We start from the raw sequence: 25702 nt of genomic DNA on the forward strand, positions 1-25702 counted from the left end.
AAGTCTAGTAACCATCTGTCCCCATACAAAATTATTACAATATTATTGACCATATACCTTATGCTGTATATTAATAAGCCACCCCCATGGCTTATTTATTTTATCTCAAGGATTTTTTAGAGTGTAAAGGAACCCTGAGACCAGAAGGTTGGGGAACTGCTTAGTCAAAATGAACAAGCCCTAAAGTTTATGTCTTGCTCCCTGAGGGAAGACAAGTTGCCTAGGATTTCCAAGACTTCTTCCTGCTCTACAGCGTAGGATGATGATTTAAACTGCCTTGTCGGGTTACTTTGAAGATTGGGTGGAGTGAGCTTGTGTAAAACTCTTAGGTCGGTGCATGGCACATGAGTTCTCAGAAAATATTAGCCACCACTGTTATTAGTACTGCTATCACTACTACTATTACCACCACTATGAGGATTATTCTTCCCTCCTGGCAATGTCTTTACTTAGCTACTAGGGGATTTAGTCTTTGAACTTGTTAAATGCTCTTGGGCCTTTGTACTTGCTGTTCCCTTTGCCTGGAATAGCTTTCCTACCTTTCTGTCCAGCAAATTCTCACTATTCTTCTCATATGGACTTAGAGCTTCTTTGTCTTGGAAGCTTCTTTGTCTTTTATGGCTTTCCAAAAAGGTGTCCTGCTGTAGGTCCCCATATATGCCCACTTAGCACACTTCCTGTATCTTTAATGGCTTTTCTATTGCATTCTGAAAACTCTGTGACAGTGGGGAACACGTCTGGGTCACTGCTATAATTGCAAAGCTCAGCACAGTGCCTGCCGTTCAGTAAATGCTTGTTGAATAAACTTTGCAAAAGTCCCCAATTTCTCTTCTCACCTATTGCTCCTTTAATATCCTGGAACACCTAAGCAAATTTGGTACCCGAAATACTCTTGTGAATTCTTCAGTCCTCAAATTAGATGTGAAATTTAAGCTTGAAAAGTGACCTGGGTTTCATTTGTCAGTTTAAGGTAATGGCTACTTATCTTAAAAGATGTTTGATTGTATGCCTTCATTTCCCAGGGATCCGGAGTTGTGCAGAAGGTAAAGTATCAACTTTTGTATAAAAGCTGGTTAATTCTTAGTTATGATCCAGACACAGATCACTCACAATCTAAGATAGAGAACTGAGATGGCTAGAAAAAATGCTTCTGGGTACCAGCATCACAGCTCTTATTGCTGTAAAGAGAGGGAAGAATACTTTGCTTCCTTTTAAGTTGCCTTTCCTTCCATCCTTAATGGAATTTATGCCTGCACTTCTCTGATCCACTGATAGAAGTTCCAGAATTTCTATTTTAGAGGAGCTTAGGGACAACAATCTGATTGAATAAGGAGCTAGGAGACTTTTTCTTTAAGCTATATTTGCATAGCAAATACACTGTTTTTACTGACATTGCATGTTTACTTTGGAGGGTATTCTTGGATATAAGAGGGTGCTAAGGACTCCTAAGTCACCTTACTGCTGAAAGTACATCTATTTTTAGTATGGAGACATGTGAAGTAAAGGAATAGGAAAGCTTGATAAGAGAGGTTTGACTAGGTCTCTTTTGTTACTGCTATTTACATTTGTAAACCTATACTCTGCCTGGTGAGAATTAACCAATATGCTTTCAAAAAGATTTGAAAGTCTGACAAAGCAGAGTCGACCATGGGAATAAGCATCAGAGTATATTTATTAAGTCTGGGGCCTAAAGAGATCAGTATAGTCACAAGGAAACAGGCAGATTGACCAGAGAAAAATAAGACTTGAAGAAATCAGTTTATCACACAATTATTATGTATTTATTTCAGATAGAATAAAATATAAGACATGACCTCAAGGAGCTTGCAGCCTAATTGGGAAGACAAGAGAGTGCCTACGAGGTTATCATTTAAGCATATTTGTGAGACTACTTTTTAGCATTCACTGTTCCTGCTGGTTATTATCTTCTTAGCCTAATTTATGTGAAGAAAAATAAAATGAAGAAAAGAATGGATAGAAAGGAAGGGGATCTTGGCTAAACGTATTACGACATATACTCCAAATTTAAAGCAGTATTATTCATAGTTTTAAAGCTGGAACCTTCAGCTAACATTTAATTGGGCCTTCTTATTTTGCAGAGGAGGAAACCGAGGCCTGTCTAGCAAAATACCCCAGCTGATAAGTGGCAGGCCTAAAACCAGAAGCCAGGTTCTCTGTTCCCATTCTAGTGTCCTTTCCATCACAATCTACTGCCTTTGAAGTTGAGGTAAAATAACTGGAGTCACCCTATACCTAGGTTTGTGCTAAAGAGCCTTAGTTTTCCCTTTAATGGTTAGATGGCTTTTGGAATTCTTTGATTACCTATATCAGGAATTTTTTTTTTTTAGCATGACAGTTTTCATCAATCCTAATTTCTCAGTTCCCCAAATAGAATCTATCAATGCTAAAGTTCCTAGTCCTTATCAAAGGGAAAATTCAAATAATTAATCTGAATCACAGACTAGAAAGTGGGTTTTTTTAACCTCTATTCACTCATCTCTCCACTTCCATATCTTTAACCATATGAATGATTTCCAAATTTTATATTTCCCTCCTGACCTCTTTTCTGAATCATTTTCATATTTCAACTGCTGCATCTCTACCTGTTCTTCCTCCCATGACCTCAAACTCAACAGGAAGCCAGCTCCTACTCCACCGGTATCTCTGTTTCTGTCAATGACACCATCATTCTTCTAGTCACCCAGGTCTGAAATCTTGGCATCATCTTTCTTCTTTTCCACATCTAGTGGATCACCAATTCCTGTGACCTCTTCCTGAAACATGTCTCTGAAGTTCATTTCTTCTTTCCTAATTCTATTTTGTACACGCCAACTCAAATCCTCACAATTGCATAACCAGGTGGTGACAATATGCTGCTTCCCGGTTTTGCCCTAGCAACCCATTCTACAACCACCCTGGGCTGCTGCTCTCTCTTGAAATCACCATTAAAAAACAAAACCACAAACACCTACTTCACCCCTTTGATTCTAACTTTCCACAGTTCCCCAGTGTCCATAGATGATAAGATTCAAAATCAATGAGCCCTGGATCATGCCTCCCATACTTTTAGAACCTCGTCTCCCGTTTCCTCCACAGAACCGTCCTCCCCACTGACCATAACTTCTCTCCCCAGTACTGATTGCCACCTTTTGGTCACACCTGGAGTGGATTCTAGTCTCATCTGAACTCGGCTTTGCTAAAGTCATCAACCAGGGCAGAAGACAATGAGCCCTCCTCAAAATTCCGTAGGTATCTACTGATGGTTCCACTGAGGCAGCCTTCAGCCATACCTCCCCCGAAATATCTGTACACGTCGGTCGGTCCCCTTCCCAAGCAGATAATTAACATCTGTCCGGCACGAAGGAGCCTCCCGTGTCTTTGTATCCCCAGCGCCTTTTTCATAGTAAATGTTTGTTGATAAGGATGAGTTGAGGGAATACGTGGTGTTAACTTGTTAAAAAGATGGGAAGGCACAAAGGGAGGCAGAGGCACACCCCCTCTCCCCGCGCCCCCGCGGTATGGGGTGCGGTCTGAGGGGTGCGGCGGCCTGGGAGGGGCCCAGGGCGCGGGGCGCAAGGTGCCCTCGGGGTGCAGCCTGGGAGCCCGAGCGCCCGCCCCCGCCTCGCTGTCTGGCGCTTCTGCGCTGCGGCCGGGCCGGCGGGCGTGTGGCGCGCAAACAGGGAGGCCCGGCCGTTCCGCGCTCGGAGGTAGGTGGTGCTGTTGCCGTGACTGTCTTCCTCATTGGCGCGGGCGGAGAGGCGGAATGTTCAACTCCTGACTCGGGCGGAAAGCGTGGGAGCCGCGCCGGCCGCAGTCCTCTCGAACCCCGGCCGCCGCCCCTGCCCTCGCCGCACGCGGGGCCTCGGCGCCCCCGGCTGCTGCTCGCGCCCGGCCCGGGAGCCAGGTAAGGGGCCAGGCCGGAGGCTGCGGGGGTGAGGGTGCGGAGCAGGCCCGCCGCGATCGCGACTCGTCCTGGCGTCGCGGGCCGAGGCCCTGCCGGGGTCAGGGCCTCCACGGAGCACCCCTGTCCGACCCGGAGCTGGCGTCCCCGGTTCCCGCGCCCTTGCGCGGCCGGAAGCGGCTCGGGGAGTTCGCACGGGTCCCAGGCAGAAGTTGGCGCCGGGAAGAGCGGGACGCAGCCGGAGAGACTCCGGTGGTCTCGGCCCCGGCGGGCGGCGCCTCCCGGCCGCCGCTCCCCTCCCCGGACGTGAAGCGCCGGCCTCGCCGGGGGTGACCTGGGCGTCTCTCGGGAGGCGAGGCGCGAATCTCCCAGATCAGCGCAGGGTGCAGGCCGCTTCCCGGCAGAGGTGCTTGCGTGCGAAGAGAGGCCACTAACTTCTGCTTTCCTGCCGGCCGGCCCGGGAGCTCGCCTCCCGCCGAGAGCGGCGGCGCCTGCACTGCCCCGGGCAGCGTGGAGCTCGTGCCTTCCGCGGGCGTCGGGGTGGCCGCTTTGCCGACCCGGTGGCGTCCCCGGGTTCCTGGGCTCGGGGTCCTGCACCAGGCCGGAGGTGAAGGCTGAGGCGGCCGCCACGCCTCGCTTGCTCCTGACGGCTTGCAGACAAACTTTAGTCCAAAACTGGCCGGAGGACATTGAATTTCCTACAAAGTGGGGCAATCGTTAGCTTGTTGAAAATGTATGTTTCTGATGCGCCGCTGGGTCTTGGATAAGCAGTGTTTATGGGGAAACTTAATTACTACTTTTGTTAGTTTCTTTAATAATGAAAGCAACACCATTTAGTGTCCTATTCCAGTGATATTACAATAAACAGCTTCTTGTGTATGATAGTGTATTAGAATGGACTTACAGAATTAATTCTCTGATTTTTGAGCTACGGTGGTTGTTAAAGTATATTCATATTTTAACCTTAAAGCTGTTTTAGGAGAGCCTTCTTGCTTTCCTGACCTCCGTTGAAGTGAACAGCTAGGATTCAGTGGAACCAAACCTACAGACACATTTAGACAAAAAATAAACAAGCAATCCAAGACAGTTAGTGTCTTCTTTGTAGTAGGCCCATCTCCACAATGAAATTTCATGTCGTTTTTTGATTTTCAAAAAATATGGGATGGCTGCATTTTAATTATAGTTTTAGTCATTTGTGGAGCCTTTGTTTTACGTTCCTGCTACAATAGTGAGAGATTTGGGAGATTGTAAATGAATGCGAATTTAGTTTGTTTGGAAAGAGAGAATTAAGATAAAGAAACATGGTCTTTTAGAGTAATGTGTACTGTTTATTTTAATCTTTCAGAATTTAATTTTTATTATAACTTTTTTGAGATTATTATGGGAATTTTTTTAAACTGGAAAATATTGTTTATATCAAAAGGTTTAGTGGTAATAATTCCAGAGTAAATGACCATAATGGCAAGGACATTTTGTTCTTGTCTAGGAAAGCAAATAGATGATTGATCTTTTTTTCTTATTCTTTTAGGGAACACATAAGGACAAATTAAAAAGAGAGAGAGAAATATCCAAATATTAAGCACTGAGGATTTGGATCTAAAAATGGATGGTCAAAGATCTTGGGAACTCAGGGACCTTCTTGCCAAATAAGGAAACTTGGCAGGCTAAGCTGTGTATTTTAAGTGAGCACACGAGTGAGTGTTATTGGCAGTATATTGGCTGAGTGCCTATCCGGAATGAGCAGTGAAACTGATAGGGCTACAAAATTATAAACAGGAGTTAACAGGGGCATGGAGTGAATAATCTAGTTATCAGAGAAAACACTGGAGAAATTACAGTGATGTTTCATGAAAAGGGGTCAGACATGGAGTGAAACTATTAGTGTGGAGTGAAAGAGAAAAGTGGACAGTTGATTTTAGAAATTGATGGATTCAGAGAAAAGAAAGGAGAGAATCAATGATTTTTTTTTTAAAACCAGAAAAGGATGTTTGTGGTGATATAGGCCTTCTTGGAATAAGATAGCCTTATATCTGTATCCAGAGATGCTGGAAATAAAAATCAATTTGGATCATTTGTTTTCCATTTTATTCTACCCAAGACAGATTGACAGGGAGGGTGTCTTGTCTATCTACATGTAATAGGAACAGCTAAGGCACCTTTTGGCCTTACTGCAGGGAAGATTTAGGCTACTTCTTTTGTGGCTGTTAACCTTGCCCCACTACACACAAATAAGCAGACTTCCAGCTGTGACCAGAAAACTGTACCTGTTAAGGAAAGAGAGCTATAAATGCTAGAGCTTAGATTGGTTTGACTGATACCTGGGTACTTTTGTGTCAGACCCTCCTACAGACAGCTGAACCATCGATTATGCCCTAATAGCAGTTAAGTAATCCCAACACAGTAGAAGATTCTGTGAGAACAAAGCAGCCATGCATTTGACACCCTAACCCCAGCATCACATTAAAGCCTCACATTGAACTTTAGGTGGATGGTAAGCAATCTAGTAATTAACTATAATAAGAAAAGGGTTTGTTTAAAGAAAAAAAAGGCAAATTAGGAGGAGGCAGAATGATATAGTGGAAAAAAGACATGATATGGTGGAAAAACTGATATGACTTTGAAGTCAGACCTGAATTTGAATCTCAGTTGTGTCACTTTAAGTTAGGTAGTTGGCTTGGGCAACTTTTACACCGTTGATCCTCAGTTTCCTCACATGCAAACTGAGGACAGTAATCCCTGCTTCATGAGCAGAAGGGTATGAGGCAGCACATGGAAATGCTTGAGCCAGTGCCAGGAACTTTAGCCACCATCACTGAGTGGTAGAGAAGGGGTTTTCCACACTCTCAAGTTATACACAGAGAAAGCTACCTGTCTCACTTGTTCCCAGCTAAGGCTTGCCCTTGGTAGCCTGCCCTGTTCCCAAATCATACTTACGTGTGTATGTAGGGCTAGGAGGTTTTCATAGCTATTCTCCTGCTTTGCACATAAGGATTTCTAAAGCAGCTCTGTGGGTACCTCTGTGTTTATACACAGCTTTGTAATATTCTTGGGGGGAGAATCTGAAAATTAGTGCATTTATATTTGAAGAATTTGGGAGGTGTAGGAATGGTGGAAGATTATGACCTTGAAGACCAACATTGGAACCATTCTTACAGCTGATTTTGAGCACAGATTGCCTTCAGGGACCAACATTCTTGTTTGTGGACTCATCTCTGGACTTCCATAGAGGAAAACCAAAAAGAGATGGCAAGGATCACTGCCTAAAGGTCATGGAGTAAATCTTTGCTTATTAAGCTTTTCTACCAAAAGTGGGGAAGAATGTATTCCTTCAGGGATCTGTAGGTATAGCCATAAATACCCCCAGTGTAAGCAAGCACTTTTTTTTTTTTAAATAAATTCATTTAGTTTATATAAATTTGGCTGCGTTGGGTCTTCGTTGCTGCACACGGGCTTTCTCTAGTTGCGGCATGCGGGCTTCTCTTGTTGCGGAGCACAGGCTCTAGGCATGCGGGCTTCAGTAGTTGTGGCACGTGGGCTCAGTAGTTGTGGCTCACAGGCTCTAGAGCACAGGCTCAGTAGCTGTGGCGCACAGGCTTAATTGCTCTGCGGCATGTGGGATCTTCCCGGACCAGGGCTTGAACCCGTGTCCCCTGCATTGGCAGGCGGATTCCTAACCACTGCACCACCAGGGAAGCCCAGCAAACACTTTTTTTTCAAATCTTGCATTTAATCTTAAAAATTCATGTGACTTTGGCATTGTCTTCTGTACTGTTTGACTTTATTGAACAAACCAATACAAACAGACATTAGCAAGTTTATTCCTCCAAATCTTAAAAGTGAAATCTTAAAGTAAAATTGCTGATGTAAGGCATGTGTTTATTCCTGCATCTTCTGCTCAGAACTGGGTACTCCACCTATGGGATAACCCACATTTGAGGAGCATGGTCCCGGTTCTGGTAAATGGTACTGCACCATTCTGCTTCACAGGCCAGCCCGCCACACGGGGTAATGCAATTCCATTATGCTGAGAAAAGAATAGGGGTAGATCATCATCCAAAGAGTTTTTTTTTTTTTCTGTGGTCATACTGTGGCTTTTGAGGTCAGCAGAGCTCTTTGCTTTGGAAGTCGAGAGGAGGGGGGAGGATAGTTGTAGGATAGAAGTCTGAAATATGGCTCTCACCTTCTCAGCCAGTTTGGGAGGAGAAATTTAGGAGGATGCCCAGTCATCTCCATTATTCCCATTGCTGATATTGATCACTGTGTTCCTCCACAAGGGAGGGGGCTCTCAGTGTCAGGTTCATGACTGTATCCCTAGGAAGGGAAGGGAGAGGTCAGTTAGTCATGGTGTACTCATAGGGTTGGAGTGGATCTTTGTGAAACTAGTCGTTCTACCCTCCTAGTCTCCTGCCCACACTCCCGTTGAACACTGTCAGTGATGGAGGACTCACTACTAAACAGGGTAGCATATTTCCTTGTTAGGCAGCTCTGATAACCCAAAATTCTTTCTGTAACTTTTGTCCACAGATAGTGTTGCCTCTGGCTCAGTGATACATACTACAGAGTCTTCCTTTGGTCTTATCTAGTTTTAATGACCCCATTTTTTTTTTTTCATGTTACATCAAGGTTACCAGTTTTTAACTCTCATATTTCCCTTTCTCAGGGAACCTTCATTCTAGGTTTGCCCAAAATTGTACTGTTTGTTAGCAGCCAGGAAGGTGAGATACTTTCTGTTTGACAGAAAACTGTTCTAGAGTAGAAATAAGAGCTGAGTAGCAGCAGGATCTCGGGATGGATGGGCCTGCTGACTGAATAAGCCGTGTTTACTCACCAGGCGTTCTCCTCTACCCTCACCCGTATCCCCAAACACCTGTGTATTCCTCTTCCAGCCAGCCCATAGAAATGTGCCCTCTCCATGCTCCTTTGCTTTAGTCAGACTCTGGCCCCGTTCTCTTCCTCATGCCTCCAATCATTCAACGCTAGAAGCTTCTAATCATTCAACACGAGAAGCCCCTGCAGTGACCCATGTCCTGGATTGTACCTACTTCGAGTTTCCTAGTTGGGCTTCTGTTTGAGCACAGACACATTTACACACGGCATTTCTGTGGCATAAGTGCCCCTGCCCCCTACATTCTGTTCCTCCTGTATTTTGCTTCTAGTAACAACATTTCTGGCAAGAAAAGTATGTCATGGAAGTCTCTTTTCATTAACTGAAGTATTAAAGTACAAATAATGTCTCATTTAACTAGTTCATTTTAATTTTAACCTGTGCTTTAACTAGAGAGTTCTGTGTTATTTATGTGATAAAGGAGAGAGGGAAAAAAAAAAGTGAAACAATAGCTTTTCTGTTTTTTTAGACTCTTAAAGTTGGCTTCTCTCAGATATCCATGACTGAAGATCCTCTTCACTGAGCCCAGCAACCTGTTCTAGACAAGATAGTCTGCTTTCTGGTGGCAGCCTTGGAGGAAGGAAGGACATAGCTACAGTAGACACAATACTAGTTAGTTCTATTCATACCTAGTCTCTAGCTAGTCTTACAGATCTTATCTATCGTAGCAGAACAGCAATCCTGCTCAGGAACAGAATCTCTGAATCTTTGACCTTGGTGTTATAAACAAATACATCAAACCAGAGCTTTCCCCATTTTTTTGAAAATAAGACTTGCAGAAAAAAAAAAATAATTGCAGACCTGGAATCCAAGTGGTATTGTTTTTATATACATGGTGATAAAGCACATTTTTATTAGTTTATTTACTAATCTGTGTTAAGGAGGCTGAAATAATACTAGCATAAATAAATATTAGGGCAGTGAGCTTGGCAAAGGAATTTCCTGAGGGGGGTTTTTTGGGTTTTTTTGGTCATATTCAGGTCATGACAAAACAAATGAATTTTTTTTTTCTATATTGCATCAGAAAATAGACTTTTAACTTTTGTGAAGAGAGGAAGAAGAGTAGTGTAAATTAGGGGTAAAAAAGGATCTGAATTGAGAAATAATAGGCCCGTATAAACCTAAAAGATAGAAAAATCCAGAAAAAGTCCAAAGTTCTTTTCTAATAAAGCTAATCCTTTTATAAGTAGACTTAATTTTTTTAAATTAAGATTTGCAAGTATCTTGAGTCTATTTGATATGCAGTAGATAAGATCTGAAAGAAGATAACAGCCACCACAGAAATGTATACTCTAAGACCCTTCCAAAGTGAGGGCTATAATTGACTAAATAGGTCCCAGAAACTCTAGTATCTAAAAAGTGCCAAAAAATAAAAGTATTGTCTGTTAATAACTTAAATATTCTCCTTATGAAAAAAATGTTTAAAAGAAAATTATATTGCTAAGAAGATAGATCTTGCAAAAATGGCCAAAACCAACAGCAGCAACTAGAGGAGTGAGGAAAAAAAAATAAAACGTACACAAAGAAGCTCACAAAATAGGGATTTAAGGATCAACAATACATTATTTATAGTTGTTCTGCAAAATTAATGAAGATATAATATAAAACAATTCTGAAAACAGGGAGAGGAGAACTATTGAGGAAAGCATACCTAACTACAAAGGCTGAAAAAATAGATGGTTAAATATGATATCAAGATCTCTTAAAATAATTAAAGAACTATAGTTTCCATTTATTGAGTATTATATACTGGGTGCTGGGCAAGGCCTTTCACAGCATCTCCCACTTCTCAACAACTACACAGAATGGGTGTTACTGCCAGTGAGAAAGCTGAGGCCGGAGAGGCTCAGTGCCCTGCCCAAGGCCTGGCAGCTAGTCAGTTCAGATTTGCTACTAGAGCTATCTAACTGGGGTCTTTCCCCTGGATCATGCTGTGTCTGTGTTGAAGTATCTGTTACTTGGAAGTGAGACTTAAATCAAAGAAGTCAAATAATACTGTTCAAACTTGATAGCTTTTGGACTATCAATTTTGAGACACATGGTAACAGAATGGATATTTCATTTATTGGGTCTGGAAATGCCATGGTCTGAGAAAAGTGATTGATTCAAGGTTACTGAGAGGTAGAAGCAGAGTTCTAACTCACATCTATCTAATTCTAAATTTGTGGGGGGTTTTTTTCTTTTTTTAAAATCCAGGGCAAAAGTCCATTTTTTTGGACTGGAAGGCTGAAAACTTTAAAAAGTAAAATAATACTCCCTATAAGGTTTTCTTCCTCCCTATAGATCCACTTTTGATAATTACCTGATAGTACTATATATGCTTTCAGCAATTAATAGTTTAAAAATATTTTAAAATTTTAATGTAAGGAAATTTTTTTTTTTTTGGCCACACCCTGTGGCTTGCAGGATGTTAGTTCTCTGACCAGGGATTGAACCCAGGGCCCGGGCAGTGAAAGTGCGGAGTCCTAACCACTGGACGGCCGGGCAGTTTCCTAAGGAAATCTTTAAAAATTAAAAAAAAAAAATTAGTCTTACTACTCAAGTACTCAAATGATTGGACTCAACCACTGAGTTAGTGATTTTCAATATTTTCAGAGTTCTGACACCCTCTTACACATTTTTGTGATATCCCTGTTCTAACTTACCCTTCAGTGCTCTGTGATACTTATCATTAAAATTTAAAACAGTGTTGAGAGTTTATGAAACCAAAGTTAGGATGCTACAAAATTAGGACTGGGAATTATTGCATGGAGAAAAATTGCCTTTCTTGTGTAAAAGCAGTTGTTTTAACATGGTGGGATGAAAACATCATTTGATTGGGTATACTATGTAAATACATTTATATAGATGACTCTTATTAAATTCTAGTCAATTCATTGGAGAATACATCTGAAAAATTAGAACATAATTTCATCAGGTAGCAGTCTTCCCCAAGATGCTCTAAGTATGATTAATCAGCAACTCAGTTTATCCATTCTTCTGGTCATAAGTTGATCCTCTTAGAATAATGATTTTAAAGGAGAGAAAGCTCAAAGGGAAAAGTAAATATATGCGGTCAGACAGTCACATAGATGACAATGGGAATCTCAGTCAGGTTTTTCAGCTATGTCCATGATGCTTTGCTAAGCTCACTGGAGTTAAAACCTGTATTCATACACCCCAGAATTGTTAGTCTCTTTGGTAATCAGATGGGACCTAATTTTTTATGGTCTCAGTAAAACACTCAAGTAATTATATAGTTTCGTTCATACATAGCCAGTTTCCAAAAGGCAGGATGTATCACAAAATGAGTAACAGTGATTCTGGGAAGAGCTGACTGGTTACCTCATCTCAGGGTGAAGATCCTGGAGAACTATGCTTCTCAGAGGTCAGCCTCCCTCTGGCACCACTGGGTCAGTTTCAAATGGCACTGATCCTGCCTCAGTTCATCCACATTCCCTGGACTTGCTCTGCACCAGAGGGTTCAGACTTATTCATATTGATCTCATCCTGGTTCAGATATGTTTGTTCTGGAAGGATTTCTTCCCTCCTCCTCCTCCTCCTCTCCCCCTCCTCCAGACTCAGATACACCTAATCCTGAAGAGCCCAAATATACTCTTCTCAGTCTCCCAAGAAGGCTAGGCAGCTGTTTCCAAGTCAGGATTTGCTTCAGAATCCTCTGGGCGGGGGGGGGGGGGCACTTATAAAAACTATAGTTCTCAGATTTTACTTAATCTGATTGGAATCTTTCCAGCTGCAAAAGGCATAACAGGAATAGCCAGAAATTATTTATTCGTTTATTTATTCATTCATTCATTCAATACATACTTTTTAATGGAAAAGGTGTGATGCACCTAGCTGCGTAGTAGGTGCTGAAGATCCAGATGTAAATAGAAATGTGTCTTGCCCTTAAAGAATGTGTAGTCTGGTGGGAAGTAAGTGGGAATGATGAACGGATAAAGAGAGGGGCTGTAGTACCGAAGGAGAATTAACTCTGCTCTTGAGGCCCAGAGGAGGTGGTCAGGGACATCACTGGGCAGGGAAAGGCATTCTAAGCAGAGACACTAGCCCGTGCAGAGGTGTGGAGATGTGAAAGCGTGTACTGGGAACTGCAAATCGGTCCTCCTGTGTGTCTGGGGAGGGAAGAGACAAGAAGTAAAAGTGGCTATAAATGGTGAAGGAAGATCACAAGGAAATTTTCTGGAATTAAAAGACATGAGTCACAGATGGAGAGTATACTGAGTATCCCACCAGTGAATGAAAAAGACTCACCTCTAAGCATATCCTATTAATTTCAGGATTCCAGGGATGACTACAAGGTCCTAAAAGCTTTCAAAAAGAAAAAAATAATGTAAAAAGAATTAATAACCAGAGTAGCTTCAGGCTGCTCTACAGACACATTAGAAACTAAATGAGTATGAGGTAATATTGTACTTTTGAAATTATAAGGAGATTATTTCCTATCTGTAATTCCATGCTACCAATCAAGACATTTTAAGACATACAGATTCTCCCAAAAAATTGCATCCTGGGCACCCTGTTCAGGTAGCTAATGGGAGATGGTGCACTGTCAAAGTAGGGGAATAAACCAAGAAAGAGAAGCCAGGAGATCCAACAACAGGAGTTCCCACAGAGGAAAAGGGGAAGGAAATGCTGAGGATGATGGGGAGGGGAAGTCCCAGTCAAGTCTGGCCTAGAGCAACTATTCCAGCTAGACTGACTGAAGTTGAAGGGTATAGCAGGAATGTCTCCAAGAGAAAATAGAACACCGCCCCACCTCCTGCCAAATTACTGGATGTTTTTACTTTATTGAGAGGAGTTTTGCAGTTCTTGGGAGAGTTTGATGAGGTGAATACGTTTTAGGTGTATAAAAAGCTAAGCAGGGACTTCCCTGGTGGCACAGTGGTTGGGAATCCGCTTGCCAATGCAGGAGACACGGGTTCGAGCCCTGGTCCGGGAAGATCCCACATGCTGCAGAGCAACTAAGCCTGTGTGCCAAACTACTGAGCCTGTGCTCTGGAGCCCACGAGCCACAACTACTGAGCCTGTACGCCACAACTACTGAAGCCCGCGTGCCTAGAGCCCGTGCTCCGCAACAAGCGAAGCCACAGCAATGAGAAGCCCACGCACCACAACGAAGAGTCGCCCCCACTCACCGCAACTAGAGAAAGCCCTCGCGCAGCAACAAAGACCCAACGCAGCCAAAAATAAATATAAAAAAAAAAAAATTAATTAATAAAAAAAAAAAAGCTAAGCAAACAACGAAAACAAAAGCAGAACAACTAGTAACTCTGGGAGAAAGAAAAAATTATCCAAGAAAGGAAAATTCATTGAGTCCTGCTCAGCACTCTTGGGAATAATGTTTACTTTGTCAGACTACTGTAAACAGTGAATATTGACTTAACCAAACGTTACAGTAGAGTTGGATGCTGGGAGGATTGGGCAAGTGTGACATATTTGTATGTAAGGAGGTAAAGGATGGGATATGAGAACTAAATCCTTATCTTCCACAGGGAGAAGTTAATAGGTAGTAACTAAAATGGGACAATCAGGAATTAGCAATATAAAGACATTTTTAGAAATATAGATATAAAAATATCATATGAAATATAAATATCAGAATAAAATCCTAAGCGAGTTGAAATTAGTTCCCTCTGAAGAGAGAATTGGGTGTGGGGGGGGGAAGGAGAGTTCTATTTTTTTGATAAAAATAAAAGTGAATAATAAAAATATAGTGTCTATAATACTTAACACTGAGGAACTCTTGCAAGTGGTGTTTTGCATTTTGTTGAACAAACTTTTTTTCATCTTTATTTTTAATTTTTAATGACATTTTATTTTTTTATTAATTTTTATTGGAGTATAGTTGCTTTACAGTGTTGTGTTAGTTTCTACTGTACAGCAAAGTGAATCAGCTATATGTATACATATATCCCCTCTTTTTTGGATTTCCTTCCCATTTAGGTCACCACAGAGCACTCAGTAGAGTTCCCTGTTTAGTTATCTATTTTATACATAATATCAATAGTGTATATATGTCAGTCCCAATCTCCCAATTCCTCCTACCCCACCTTCCCCCTTGGTATCCATACATTTGTTCTCTGTGTTTTTTGAACAAACTTTTTGGAGATGAGAACAAATTTGCATGTTCTGTGTACCTACCTTTGGCACATTCTTAAATTTTATCTTTTTTTTTTTTTTTTTGCCTTCTTTTCTGTAATTAGCTAAATATGAATTGAAGCAAAAGTGAGTAAGGTAAGTTGTTGACTCAGATAGGTACAGACTGTATCTGGATACAATGTTTATTTATGTAGACTCTAAACTATCTTTTAAACTGCAGAGGATAAACAATCCTCTCTCTTGCCTTCTTCCCAAAGTAGAGCTGAGTTTGGCTTCTCTTAAGAAATCAGCATTCTTCAGTGACCTGATGTTCCTAAAATGGGATGGCTAGTCAGCTGCACGTTAAGGTCTCTGAGCTGACTGTGTACATCACTCTGCAAAGCTGCAAGTTGCTTAAGAAGAAATTTTGTCAATCTATATAGGTGCAAACTGCCTCCCTCCACCCTTTTCTTTGGAAAATAATCAAACTCCACAGAAAAATGGAAAGAGTAGTAAAACGCCCATATAACTTTCACCTAGATTCACTAGTTCTTAACATTTTGCTGCATTTGCTTCCTCCCTTTCTATACCCATTCACTTTTTTTGGAGGGTGAGGGGGAATTGAACCATTTTAAATTAAATTGGAGATATCATACTTTAATACATCACCCAGTATATCTTTCAAGAGCAAGGACATCCTTCCACAAAACCAAAATACCATTATTTGCCATGGATAAAATAATATTATCTAATATATAGTTATTATTCAAATTTCCCTAAAATCTTAATAACTTCTGTAGTTTGGGGGGGGGATCCAGAATCTAGTCAGTGATTATGCATTGCATTTAGTCATCATATTTAAGTCCTCTGTGTGCTGTAAGTTTCTCTGCTTTTTTTTTTTTTTAATGTTTCATGACATTGACAATTATGAGGAGCCCAGGGGAGTTGTTTTGTAGAATGTCCTGTACATACGGATTCGTCTTTTTACTCCCTCATTATAAGATTCTGATTTATAGTTTGGGACGAATATGTATACAAACTTTTTTATCCATCTGCTTTTCATGCAGGTTCAAAATTTTAGACCTTCGTTTTCTTGTTTGTGTGTTTTTGTTTTGTTTTTCCTGCTAATCTGTGGTTTGGTATAGGGTGTGAAGAATGACCCCTTACCTGGAGAATAGTAAAACTCCTTAGACTGCAGGACATATCGCTGTAATAATCTCTGGGAGAGGTAATCAGTTCCTCTGGAAACAAGCATAATATTTTTTTAAAAACATTCTTGGCAGAGTTCTCCGGATGACTTAATATATTTTGTAATCAAGGGCAAATTTTCTGCTCTTTAATTAAGTTCTGCTCCAGGATACAACCCAGGGAGCCACTTCTGCAAAACACTTGGCCAGCTCTTCTCTCATCCCGAAGCTGACCGCTTGCTTTTGGAATCCCAACACTGAATGCGCGTTCAGTTTGCAGCATCTGGGCCCTCCTGTGCCAGCATGCTCAGATGCTTAGGTTATGTATATTTTGTGTGAAGTGAGTACAACACAGGGAGATGGCGTGCCTCAGATGCCAGAAGAGCTGTGCAAGCCTGCTGCTGAGGGCACGCTTCCCGTTTGTTGGGGCTTTGGGGTAGGAGACCTGGTGACACAGTAGCCTTTAGTCAGAGCTGCTTGGGATGTGCAGGAAGTGGTGCTGCAGGCTTTGTCGGTGGGGGGGTGGGAATCTGAGCCATTTCTCTGCGGACAGCTGTGTTTCAGAGTCTGGACAAGTTGCTGTTGAATTTTGCATGGGCTGCCAGGGTAAGTGTTTTCATGTTGATTTGCTTATACTCTTGTTTTCCTTCCTCCTAAGTCATCAGGCCCTTTCTGGAAGTGCTGCAGGACTTGGTATACGTTAGCTAAAGTGGAATACAGAGGTTTCATTCTAATATGTTTCTAATCCAACTTTCTTTTCCTTTCCCTCTATAGATTTTGTGGAAGTATAATACTTTGTCATTATGAGATGTCGTCTCTCGGTACCTCCTTTGTGCAAATTAAATTTGATGACTTGCAGTTTTTCGAAAACTGCGGTGGAGGAAGTTTTGGGAGTGTCTATCGAGCCAAATGGATATCACAGGACAAGGAGGTGGCCGTAAAGAAGCTACTCAAGATAGAGAAAGAGGTAAGGTCTTTTCCTGCTATCAGAAGTGGTCGCGATAGCGCTTATGCAAGCTTTTCAACCTAGAGTCAGAGGTCACAGGCCACCAGGGACCTAGCAGAGCCTTTGGGGTTGATCCATGAGGCCGTTTCCCAGTTTCCATTCTGGGAACTCCATAAATAGCAATCAATGCCACATGTGCTGTAGGGTTGAATTTTACTAGGGGTCATCTGAACTGAGGATTTCTTTCCATGGCGTGAAAGACCGAATGTTCTCTGAGCTCTCTCCAGGGGAGGTGAGCTTTCAGGCCTTCCCAGGCTTCAGGCTTTTCCCTGGGTCAGCCAAGAGGGGTCAGTAAAGAGTAGTGTGTAAAGTTTTCATCCCCTTTCCATTTTCTGTCCATTAATTTGTGGTCCTCAGGAGTTGTCTTTTGAAAAACAAAAAGCATTATTTTTCTACTGAAATATAAGCAATACCAGCTTCTTGCATTTCACCTCTACTTGAAGCCCAAAGTGGCGGACTTTGTTTAATAAAGATGCTAGACAGAGAGCTGGCCTAGTTGTAAAATGGGAAAAAGGTCTTAACTTTCAGAGTCTGGGATTTGTGCTGGTCCTAGTCAAGCCCAAAACTTATACACAGGCCCTTTATCTTTCTTAGGAAAGTGACACATCATCCCCACATTCAGTTTGGTACCTAAACTCCACAATAAAGCTAGTTGTGGAGCTGACCTGCAGGGGCTCAGGGCATTGATAACTTTTAATAGTTACCCTCTGAAGTTTGCTTTGGTCATTTCTATTTATGTCCTGTTTTAGCTTATTATTGTTCTTTTCAATATCTTTTTGAAGTGAACTTTTCCATAAATATCTTTTCATCTCCCTGAATGATTTCTTTTTTTTTTCATTAACCGCTGCTAGTGAACCATAGCAATTGATTGGAGACGGAAACCCAAATGGAAAGCACTGTGTGGCATTTCATCCCAGCACTGCTGTGTGACTGTGTGATCACCATCTGTGTTTCCGATTGTTGAAGCCAAGTCAGAAGGACTAAGATATGTCTGCCTTGGTGTATCTGTAGGTTGTGGAAAGCATTAAGAAGTGATAGCTTTTAAAGCCAATGTGTGCCCCAAACCGAAGGGCACTATGTAGAAAAAGTTTCCTTCCCCTCATTTCTTGATCAACGAATTTTTTAAATAGTAGCCAAATAATAATAATAATAGTAGCCATTTCTTACTCTGGACTTGAGTAATAATAATAATAGTAGCCATTTCTTACTCTGGACTTGAACCTAGCTTTTTTTATCTAGTGAACTCTTAAGCCCTTTACAGGCAAGCATTATTGTACCCATTCTGTAGGTTGGGAAATAGAGCTTTGAGAAACATGTTAAGCTGCCCCAACAGGGGCAGGTGAAATCCAGATCAGACCCCCTGTTCTGCAGTTTTTAACTCTGAAACCTCTAGTTGACCAGCTAAGAACAGGAAATAAACCAGTTCCATCAAATTTATATTCAAAGAAGTGTATAAGTATGCTAATATTTTTAAGCATCATGCAACTTCAGTACAATGAACATGTTCTTGTGTGATTGTTGGATGTGAGAAAGACTTTATGAGACATGAAATAGATTTTGACAGGAAGACAATAATTGCAACCCATTCACTCCACCCCCATCCATACCCAATATCTTTTTTTACTGTCTTTGACAAAGCCAGGAAAATGACATAGGAAAGCACAGGGGTGAAAGCAGGAACTGGAAACTGCCAAATCCTGCTCTTGTGTAGATATTTAACCTGAGTATCATTCAGAATTGGAGTTGATTACAGTAAACTGCAGGAGCATACCTCATAAACTTCTAAGTAGGAAAAACAGAAACTCAGTTTCAGCTTTGGGGCTTGATTTAATCAGTGACTGTCAGTGATAAAGAGACACGGTAAGTTATTGCAAAGCATCCCCACACTTACTGACTTAACATGTGTTTAAGATGTAAATAATTTTGGCTAGGGGTTGGCAGTTACTGGAAAGGAAATATGCATTTCTTATGTAAATGTTTGTTATACTTTATGAACTATGTATTGCCTTGGTGGCTAGATGTTTTCTCAGTGAAAAGATAAAGGTAATAAGCTCTGGATTTTTTCCAATTTATAGATTCAGTCCTGTGTCACTTGCTCATTTTTGCCAATGAATTTTAGAAGTGATGGAACATTTACTAATATGTTTGTAGCTCGCTCATGGAACTCTTTAAGAATGACCTAATATCTGATTAAATATATGTTTTGTGAAAGGTGGAGAAAATATATTCAAAACTCTAACTTTACTTATGTGAGAGTATAGAGGAATGCTGTTTATTTTTGCTTTATTTGTAGACCTCTAGTTTAGTGAGTATATGTTACTTTTCTGATTTAGAAAGATGGCATTTACTTAAAATCTTGGTAGTTCTTTAAAACTTAATTTTTTTAATATCCATTTGTTTTATTTTTTAGATTCCACATATAAGTGATAGCAACAGTATTTGATTTCTCTGACTTATTTCACTAAGCATAATACCCTCTAGGACCATCCATGTTGTTGCAAATGGCAAAATTTTCATTCTTTTTTATGGCTGAGTAGTATTCCATTGTGTACATATACCACATCTTCTTTATCCATTCATCTTTTGATGGACACTTAGGTTGCTTCCATATCTTGTAAAACTTCATTTTTAAAAATCTTTTACACCTGGTGAAAAACTACAAGGATAGTACCATGAACTCTAACATATCCTTCCCCTAGAATCACAACTAATTAACATTTTGCAACATTTGCTTTCTCTTTATATATTATTGATTTATACATATTCATACATATTTTATTTTTTACTGAACATGAGAGTAAATTGCAGATGCTATGTTCCTTTATCCCTAAATACTTCAGCTTCTCCCGAGAACACAACTGTAATACAACTATCAAAACTTTTACCTATTATACGAGTCTATTTTCAAATTTTGCCAGTTGTCCCAGTAATGGCTTTTTATGGCATTTTTTCCCCCAACCCAGGTTCCAGTCCAGGATCACATACTTCAGGGGGGTCCCCAACCTCCGACATCTAATGCCTGATGGTCTGAGGTGGAGCTGATATAATAATAATAGAAATAAAGTGCACAATAAATGTAGCGCGCTTGAATCATCCCGAAACCACCCCCCACCACTCCCCCCCACCCCCAGTCTGTGGAAAAGTTGTCTTCCACGAAACTGGTCCCTGGTGCCAAAAAGGTTGGGGACCGCTGACATACTGCATTTAGTGAGATATCTACTTAGTCTGTTTTAATCTGTAACAGTTTCTCTGCCTTTCTTTGTCTTTTACACTTTGACATTTTTGAAGTGTGCTGGAAAGTTTTGTAGAATGTCCCTCATTTGGACTTTATCTGATTTTCCCTCCCTCTTGCCTAGTTTAAAGTTAGGTAGTTTTGGTAGGAATGTTATGTAGGACATGTGCCCCTGGCGTGTCTTAATGGAAGACCTGCGATGTCAGTTTGTCCCATTATAGGTGATACTAATTTTGAACCCTTGATTAAGAGGGACTCACTCAATATCTCCCCAGTAAAATACCTGTTTTCTCTTTGTAATTAATAATTAAGCTATTGGTAGATACTTTGAGGTTATGTAAATATCTTCCCTCAACAAACACTACCCAATGTTTTTAGCATCCATTGGCGATTCTTGTTCGAATCAAATGTTATTATGACAGTTACTGTGTAGAAAGCAAAAGGTTCTAGCATAAATGAGAGCCTTTCTTCCTTGTTTCCTTACTTTTCACTTATTCATTCATTCATTCATTTATTTATTGCTTCATTGTAGACTTACGGATTCTTTTTCAAATTCAAAATGTTATGGTTCATTACTATCGTTATTCACTTTCATGCTTAAATTGTCCCCGATTTAGCAAGTAGGAATCCTTAAATTTGGCTCCTATGTCTTTTTGATACTTCTTCATCATTTTTTTAGCCTTTTCATACTCCCTGGCACAAAAAGATGTTCCAGCCTCAGTTAGTTCCATTCCTGGAGTCAGGTATTTCTTCAGGAAGCCCTGACTCAGGGTACCTGATTTGGGAGTATGATATTTAGAAACCAAGATTTGGGTACTAGGTTTGCTTATTGTAGACTCTTTTAAAAAGAGCCTTTGTTCTTCTGGGAGAAAGAATGGTTATAGATAAATTTTATTTATGGGAGCATTTAATTAAAATTTTAATATCATACATCTGGATAGCTATGATCTGTGATACACTCCTGTTAGAAATGTAAATTGATACATGTTTTGGAGAAGAGTTTAGCAAAATATATCAAAAATATTAAAATGTTTCCGTCCTTTGAGCCAGAAATTTTACTTCTAGGACTTTATCCTAAGGAAATAATCAGAGATATGCAGGAAGAAGGATATAATAGGTTGCTTATCTCAAATAAATAATGAAGAATTAGAAACAACTCAAGTGTCCTACAACAAATTATCTTTTAAATTAGGCTACATCTTACCACCCTCCCAAAAAAGTAAATGTGAAAGATGACGGTTGTGTTAATTAACTTGATCTTGGGAATCCTTTCACAATATACATACGTATATTGACATCATCATGTTGTATACTTTAAATATATTACAATTCTACTTGTCAATAAAGATGAAAAAAATTATGCTACATCTGTATAATGGAATTCCATTGCATTTGGAAGAATACTTAAAGAGCTAGGAAAATGCTCATAATATATTGCTAAGTGGTAAAAAAGTTACAAAATAAGGTATATAATATCATCCCAGGTGTCTGTGTGGTGTTTTTCTTTTTCTTATACTTTGCGTTTTTCATATTTTTCTATGATGATCTCATATTTCTTTTTTAAGAACATAACACTTTATTATGAAAATTTTCAAACATGAAGAAAAGTTGAAAGGGTAAAAATGAACATCTGTATGTCTGCCATCTAGGATCTGTTGTTAACATAAATACTTGCTTTATCACATGTATGTCTATGTATTCTTCCATCCATCAATCCATTTTGATGCATTGCAAGATAAGCTGCAGGTGTCAATAGTTTCCCCTTAAATATTTTAGCATGCATATCATTACCAGAGTTTATTATGTGTTTGCAGTTCTGTTTTCTTTTAAGGTAAAATTTACATACAATGAAATACACATATCACTAAGTTTTGACAAATGTAAACACAGTGTAACCCATATATTTACAGGAAAAAAACTCAAAAAAATCATAGCTCTGGCAACCTTTGTCACTTTCTAAGGATGTTCAAGTGAATTAAGTTTTATAAACCTCTTTAGTATGTCACAAACCACAAATTTTTCAGTCTCAATATGTGCTTTCAAAATGTTTAATGTTTACTTCTACATTGCTTTCTCATAGCAGTGCTACAGGTTTTTCAGTGGTAATTTAGCTTGTTTTTGTTGGTTGCAGATTTACTTACAGAGCACTATTTATTTTTGTTACAAAAAAAATTTTCAACAGGAAAAAAATAATATGGTCTTAAGGGCATATACCGAAGGTAAGAAAAGAAGCCATTATTGTATCTTTTTGGTAAATTCCAGATGAGCTGAGATCAAACCAAACTGCTTAGCCAGAAATTGAAGCAGGGAGTGGCAAGGGCAGAGGAAGACACTGTGGATCCCAGTGTCCTCTTTCCAACCACGTACCCAGAGGAGAGCAGTCCCCACACGAGTGGTTCATCAGCTTCACAGCATGAACCAGGCATGTCTGTACCTGATACTTTTTTCTGTTGGAGAGATGGAAACCTGCAAGCATTTGTGTTAACTTGAAATCTGTTGATATTTAACTGAGAGTAGGAAACCGGATTGAAGTATGAGATATGAAGGAAACATGATTCCTTTTTATTTCCCCAAAAGAATGAAAAGGAAGCAGAATCCTCAAAAGGTGAAATATGAGGCCCTTTCTTCAATTGCCTTGACTTTTGCAAGGCCCCACTCCCTTTATTTAAAAAAATCTTTTTTCCTACCAAATTTGACTGTTGTAGAAATGTTGAAAGCCAGATAAATTCAAGTTTCAAAACTTTCCCACAGTATAAATATTTATAGGTAAAGAGAGAAGATCAAAATATCAAAACTGACCATAAGAACAGGAGCTCTCAGTAGCTTTTTATATAAAGGGGGAGATACCTGTGTGAGATAGAAAATACAATCTTGAAATTGACACAGAACACAAAACTAAACAATAAGACCTTTTATTATACAGACTTTATCAACATGACAGCAATTAGTGCTTCACTAGAAGACTAGTTAATGTTGTTGTCATTTTATTAACTCCTGAGAGACCCTTTTTCCTCTTCTTTGCAGTTCTGTAGCTGACTTTTTATTAATGAATTATTGCCTTTGCTGTAACTGTAGGAATGTGAGTTATTATTTAAGATAACCCCATGCAGAGTTTTTCTGTCCGCAAGCAGAATTTACCCATTCTGCAGTCTATTCTTTCAGGTCAGTGGTTCCCAAAGTGTGGCCCCTGGACCAGTAGCATCAAGCGTCACTTGGAAATTTGTTAGAAATGCAAATTCTTGGGCCTCACCCCACCCTGACTGAGTCGGAAACTCTGGGGTGTGGGGCTTGGCAATCTGTGCTGTAACAGGCTTCCCAGGTGTTTCTGATGCTCACTGGAGCTTTAGGTTGAACCTAGCCAATCATGTCAAATACAGACGATCAGTATGTTAACTCCAGTTTGGAATTTCAGGTACTTGGTGAAACTGGTAGTGGAGAGATTGTTGTTGTTAGAGGCTTTCGAGACCCTTAAATTAAATTCACCGTGCTCAGGTGACCACCTGTGCGCAGGCCCTGCTTGGCAATGTCCTTGGGCATAATGAACTCAGGCAGATGCCCTGAGATTCCAAACCTTTTCCACTGGGGTTCTCACCTGACTTTCCAGCTTTGTCTTTCATTTTCTGACCTGAAACCACCTTCCCTTCTCCCCCCCTCCCCAGCCCGGTCCAGCTGTTCTTCCATCCTGCTTTCCCATTTCTGTAACCTTGTCCAAATTCTTTCCTTCACCTGTAATACCTTTGCCTTCTCTGCCTGAGCAGGTGCTACTCATTCTTCAGCTTTAATTTCTTCCTTCTCTGTGAAACGTTCTCAGATCACACAAGCATAATTTTTCTCTTTTTCTTTTGTATTTATACCAGTTAGCACCCATACAACTCTTCTGACAGGTGATTAAAACTGCCTTGTGGCTCTAGAATTACTGTAAGGGATAGCCACTTAACTTTTCACGTGAACATGCCACGTCTTCTCATCCGAAAAGTGGGGCTAATAACAGTACCTCCATCACAGGGTTGTCGAGAGGATTAGAGAACTTAACACGTATAAAACATCTAGAAGAGTGCTTGACACAGAGGAAGACTTGGGTGACTGTTAACTGTCGGTTATATCTTCACCACCATGCTCTAAAGTCAGGATAGCAGATAAGTGTCATGTTTTGTGAAAACTTCAATTTGTTGGTTCCTAGAACCTCAGTTATATCTTCACAACCATGCTCTAAAGTCAGGATAGCAGATAAGTGTCATGTTTTGTGAAAACTTCAATTTGTTGGTTCCTAGAACCTCAGTTATATCTTCACAACCATGCTCTAAAGTCAGGATAGCAGATAAGTGTCATGTTTTGTGAAAACTTCAATTTGTTGGTTCCTAGAACCTCAGTTATATCTTCACAACCATGCTCTAAAGTCAGGATAGCAGATAAGTGTCATGTTTTGTGAAAACTTCAATTTGTTGGTTCCTAGAACCTCAGTTATATCTTCACAACCATGCTCTAAAGTCAGGATAGCAGATAAGTGTCATGTTTTGTGAAAACTTCAGTTTGTTGGTTCCTAGAACCTACGTTGAGAAGGGGCCAGAGGCCACACTTAAGTCTGCAGGAAAAATCCATGGCAAGGCTCAGCATGAATGCAGAAGGGCAAGCATGTATACGCAAGTGTATGCAACATCCCTGGTGAGGACTCTCTGAGGGCAAGAACAGCCATTAGCCATTGCCTTTGTTGCTGATGCTGTCACCATCCTGGTCGTCATCACTGTACCAAGTACAACTACCACTGTGAGCTGATCACTTGGTTAGGGGCTTTCCATCCTTGCCCTCTTCCTCTTCACAGCTGTGTTACAAGATTATAATCTCCATTTGACGGATCAGAAATGAAGGCTCAGAGAGGTTAAGTAACCTGGCTAATATGAACAGCACCCTTCTTACCTGTCTCACAGCACCTAGCACTGTGCCTTGCTCAGAATCAAGTATTTGTTCTTGGGATCATGTCGCTGTAGATGTCCCTCTCATTCTCATCCAGGAAAGATACCCTGTATGGATGTATTTTCTTCATTTACTCTCTTTGAGCTATGAAGAGGGTAGAGCACATCTGTCTTTACTGTGTCAACTGTGTCACTGTACCACTTGCATTCAGCTACATAGTGGCTTCCCTGGTGGCGAAGTGGTTAAGAATCCACCTGCCAATGCAGGGGACACGGGTTCGAGCCCTGGTCCGGGAAGATCCCACGTGCCGTGGAGCAACTAAGCCCGTGCACCACAACTACTGAGCCTGTGTTCTAGAGCCCGCGAGCCATAACTGCTGAGCCTGCGTGCCACAACTACTGAAACCCGCGTGCCTAGAGCCCCTGCTCCGCAACAGAGAGAAGCCACCGCAATGAGAAACCCGCGCACCTCAACAAAGAGTAGCCCCCGCTCACCACAGCTA

General features: G+C 40.7%; 2 protein-coding genes across 6 annotated transcripts in view; one reads left to right on the forward strand and one right to left on the reverse strand.

The window, feature by feature from the left end:
• Positions 1 to 2693: 2693 nt before the first annotated feature.
• Positions 2694 to 4591, reverse strand: LOC130708680 (collagen alpha-2(I) chain). The gene is made up of 2 exons (XM_057550946.1): positions 3495 to 4591; positions 2694 to 2814 (listed from the first exon to the last, which is right to left on the reverse strand). Exons 1-2 carry the CDS (start codon positions 4589 to 4591, stop codon positions 2694 to 2696), a joined length of 1218 nt encoding a protein of 405 aa, XP_057406929.1.
• The window catches only part of MAP3K20 (mitogen-activated protein kinase kinase kinase 20), a 169739-nt gene continuing 147604 nt past the window's right edge, over positions 3568 to 25702 (forward strand). For 3 of the 5 annotated variants that reach the window (XM_007183288.2, XM_007183289.2, XM_007183290.3), the window contains exons 1-2: positions 16524 to 16657; positions 16826 to 17018. In XM_007183288.2, the coding sequence (XP_007183350.2) occupies positions 16860 to 17018 (159 nt within the window). In that variant the 5' untranslated portion in view covers positions 16524 to 16657; positions 16826 to 16859. Of the gene's footprint in view, positions 3708 to 3772; positions 3905 to 16523; positions 16658 to 16825; positions 17019 to 25702 lie in introns of those variants that run through there. The other 2 variants (XM_057550891.1, XM_057550890.1) reach the window with 2 other exon arrangements.

Source organism: Balaenoptera acutorostrata, chromosome 8 (assembly GCF_949987535.1).
Source record: "Balaenoptera acutorostrata chromosome 8, mBalAcu1.1, whole genome shotgun sequence".
Taxonomy (NCBI): domain Eukaryota; kingdom Metazoa; phylum Chordata; class Mammalia; order Artiodactyla; family Balaenopteridae; genus Balaenoptera; species Balaenoptera acutorostrata.

What these genes read in the sequence shown, in the direction of transcription:
- LOC130708680 (XM_057550946.1), bottom strand. Translation starts at nt 4,591, where the DNA reads ATGTCCTCCGGCCAGTTTTGGACTAAAGTTTGTCTGCAAGCCGTCAGG. An exon ending in CGGGGGCGCGGGGAGAGGGG is followed by an intron (nt 2,815 to 3,494) that starts GTGTGCCTCTGC and finishes TGTACAAAATAG; the next exon opens with AATTAGGAAAGAAGAAATGA.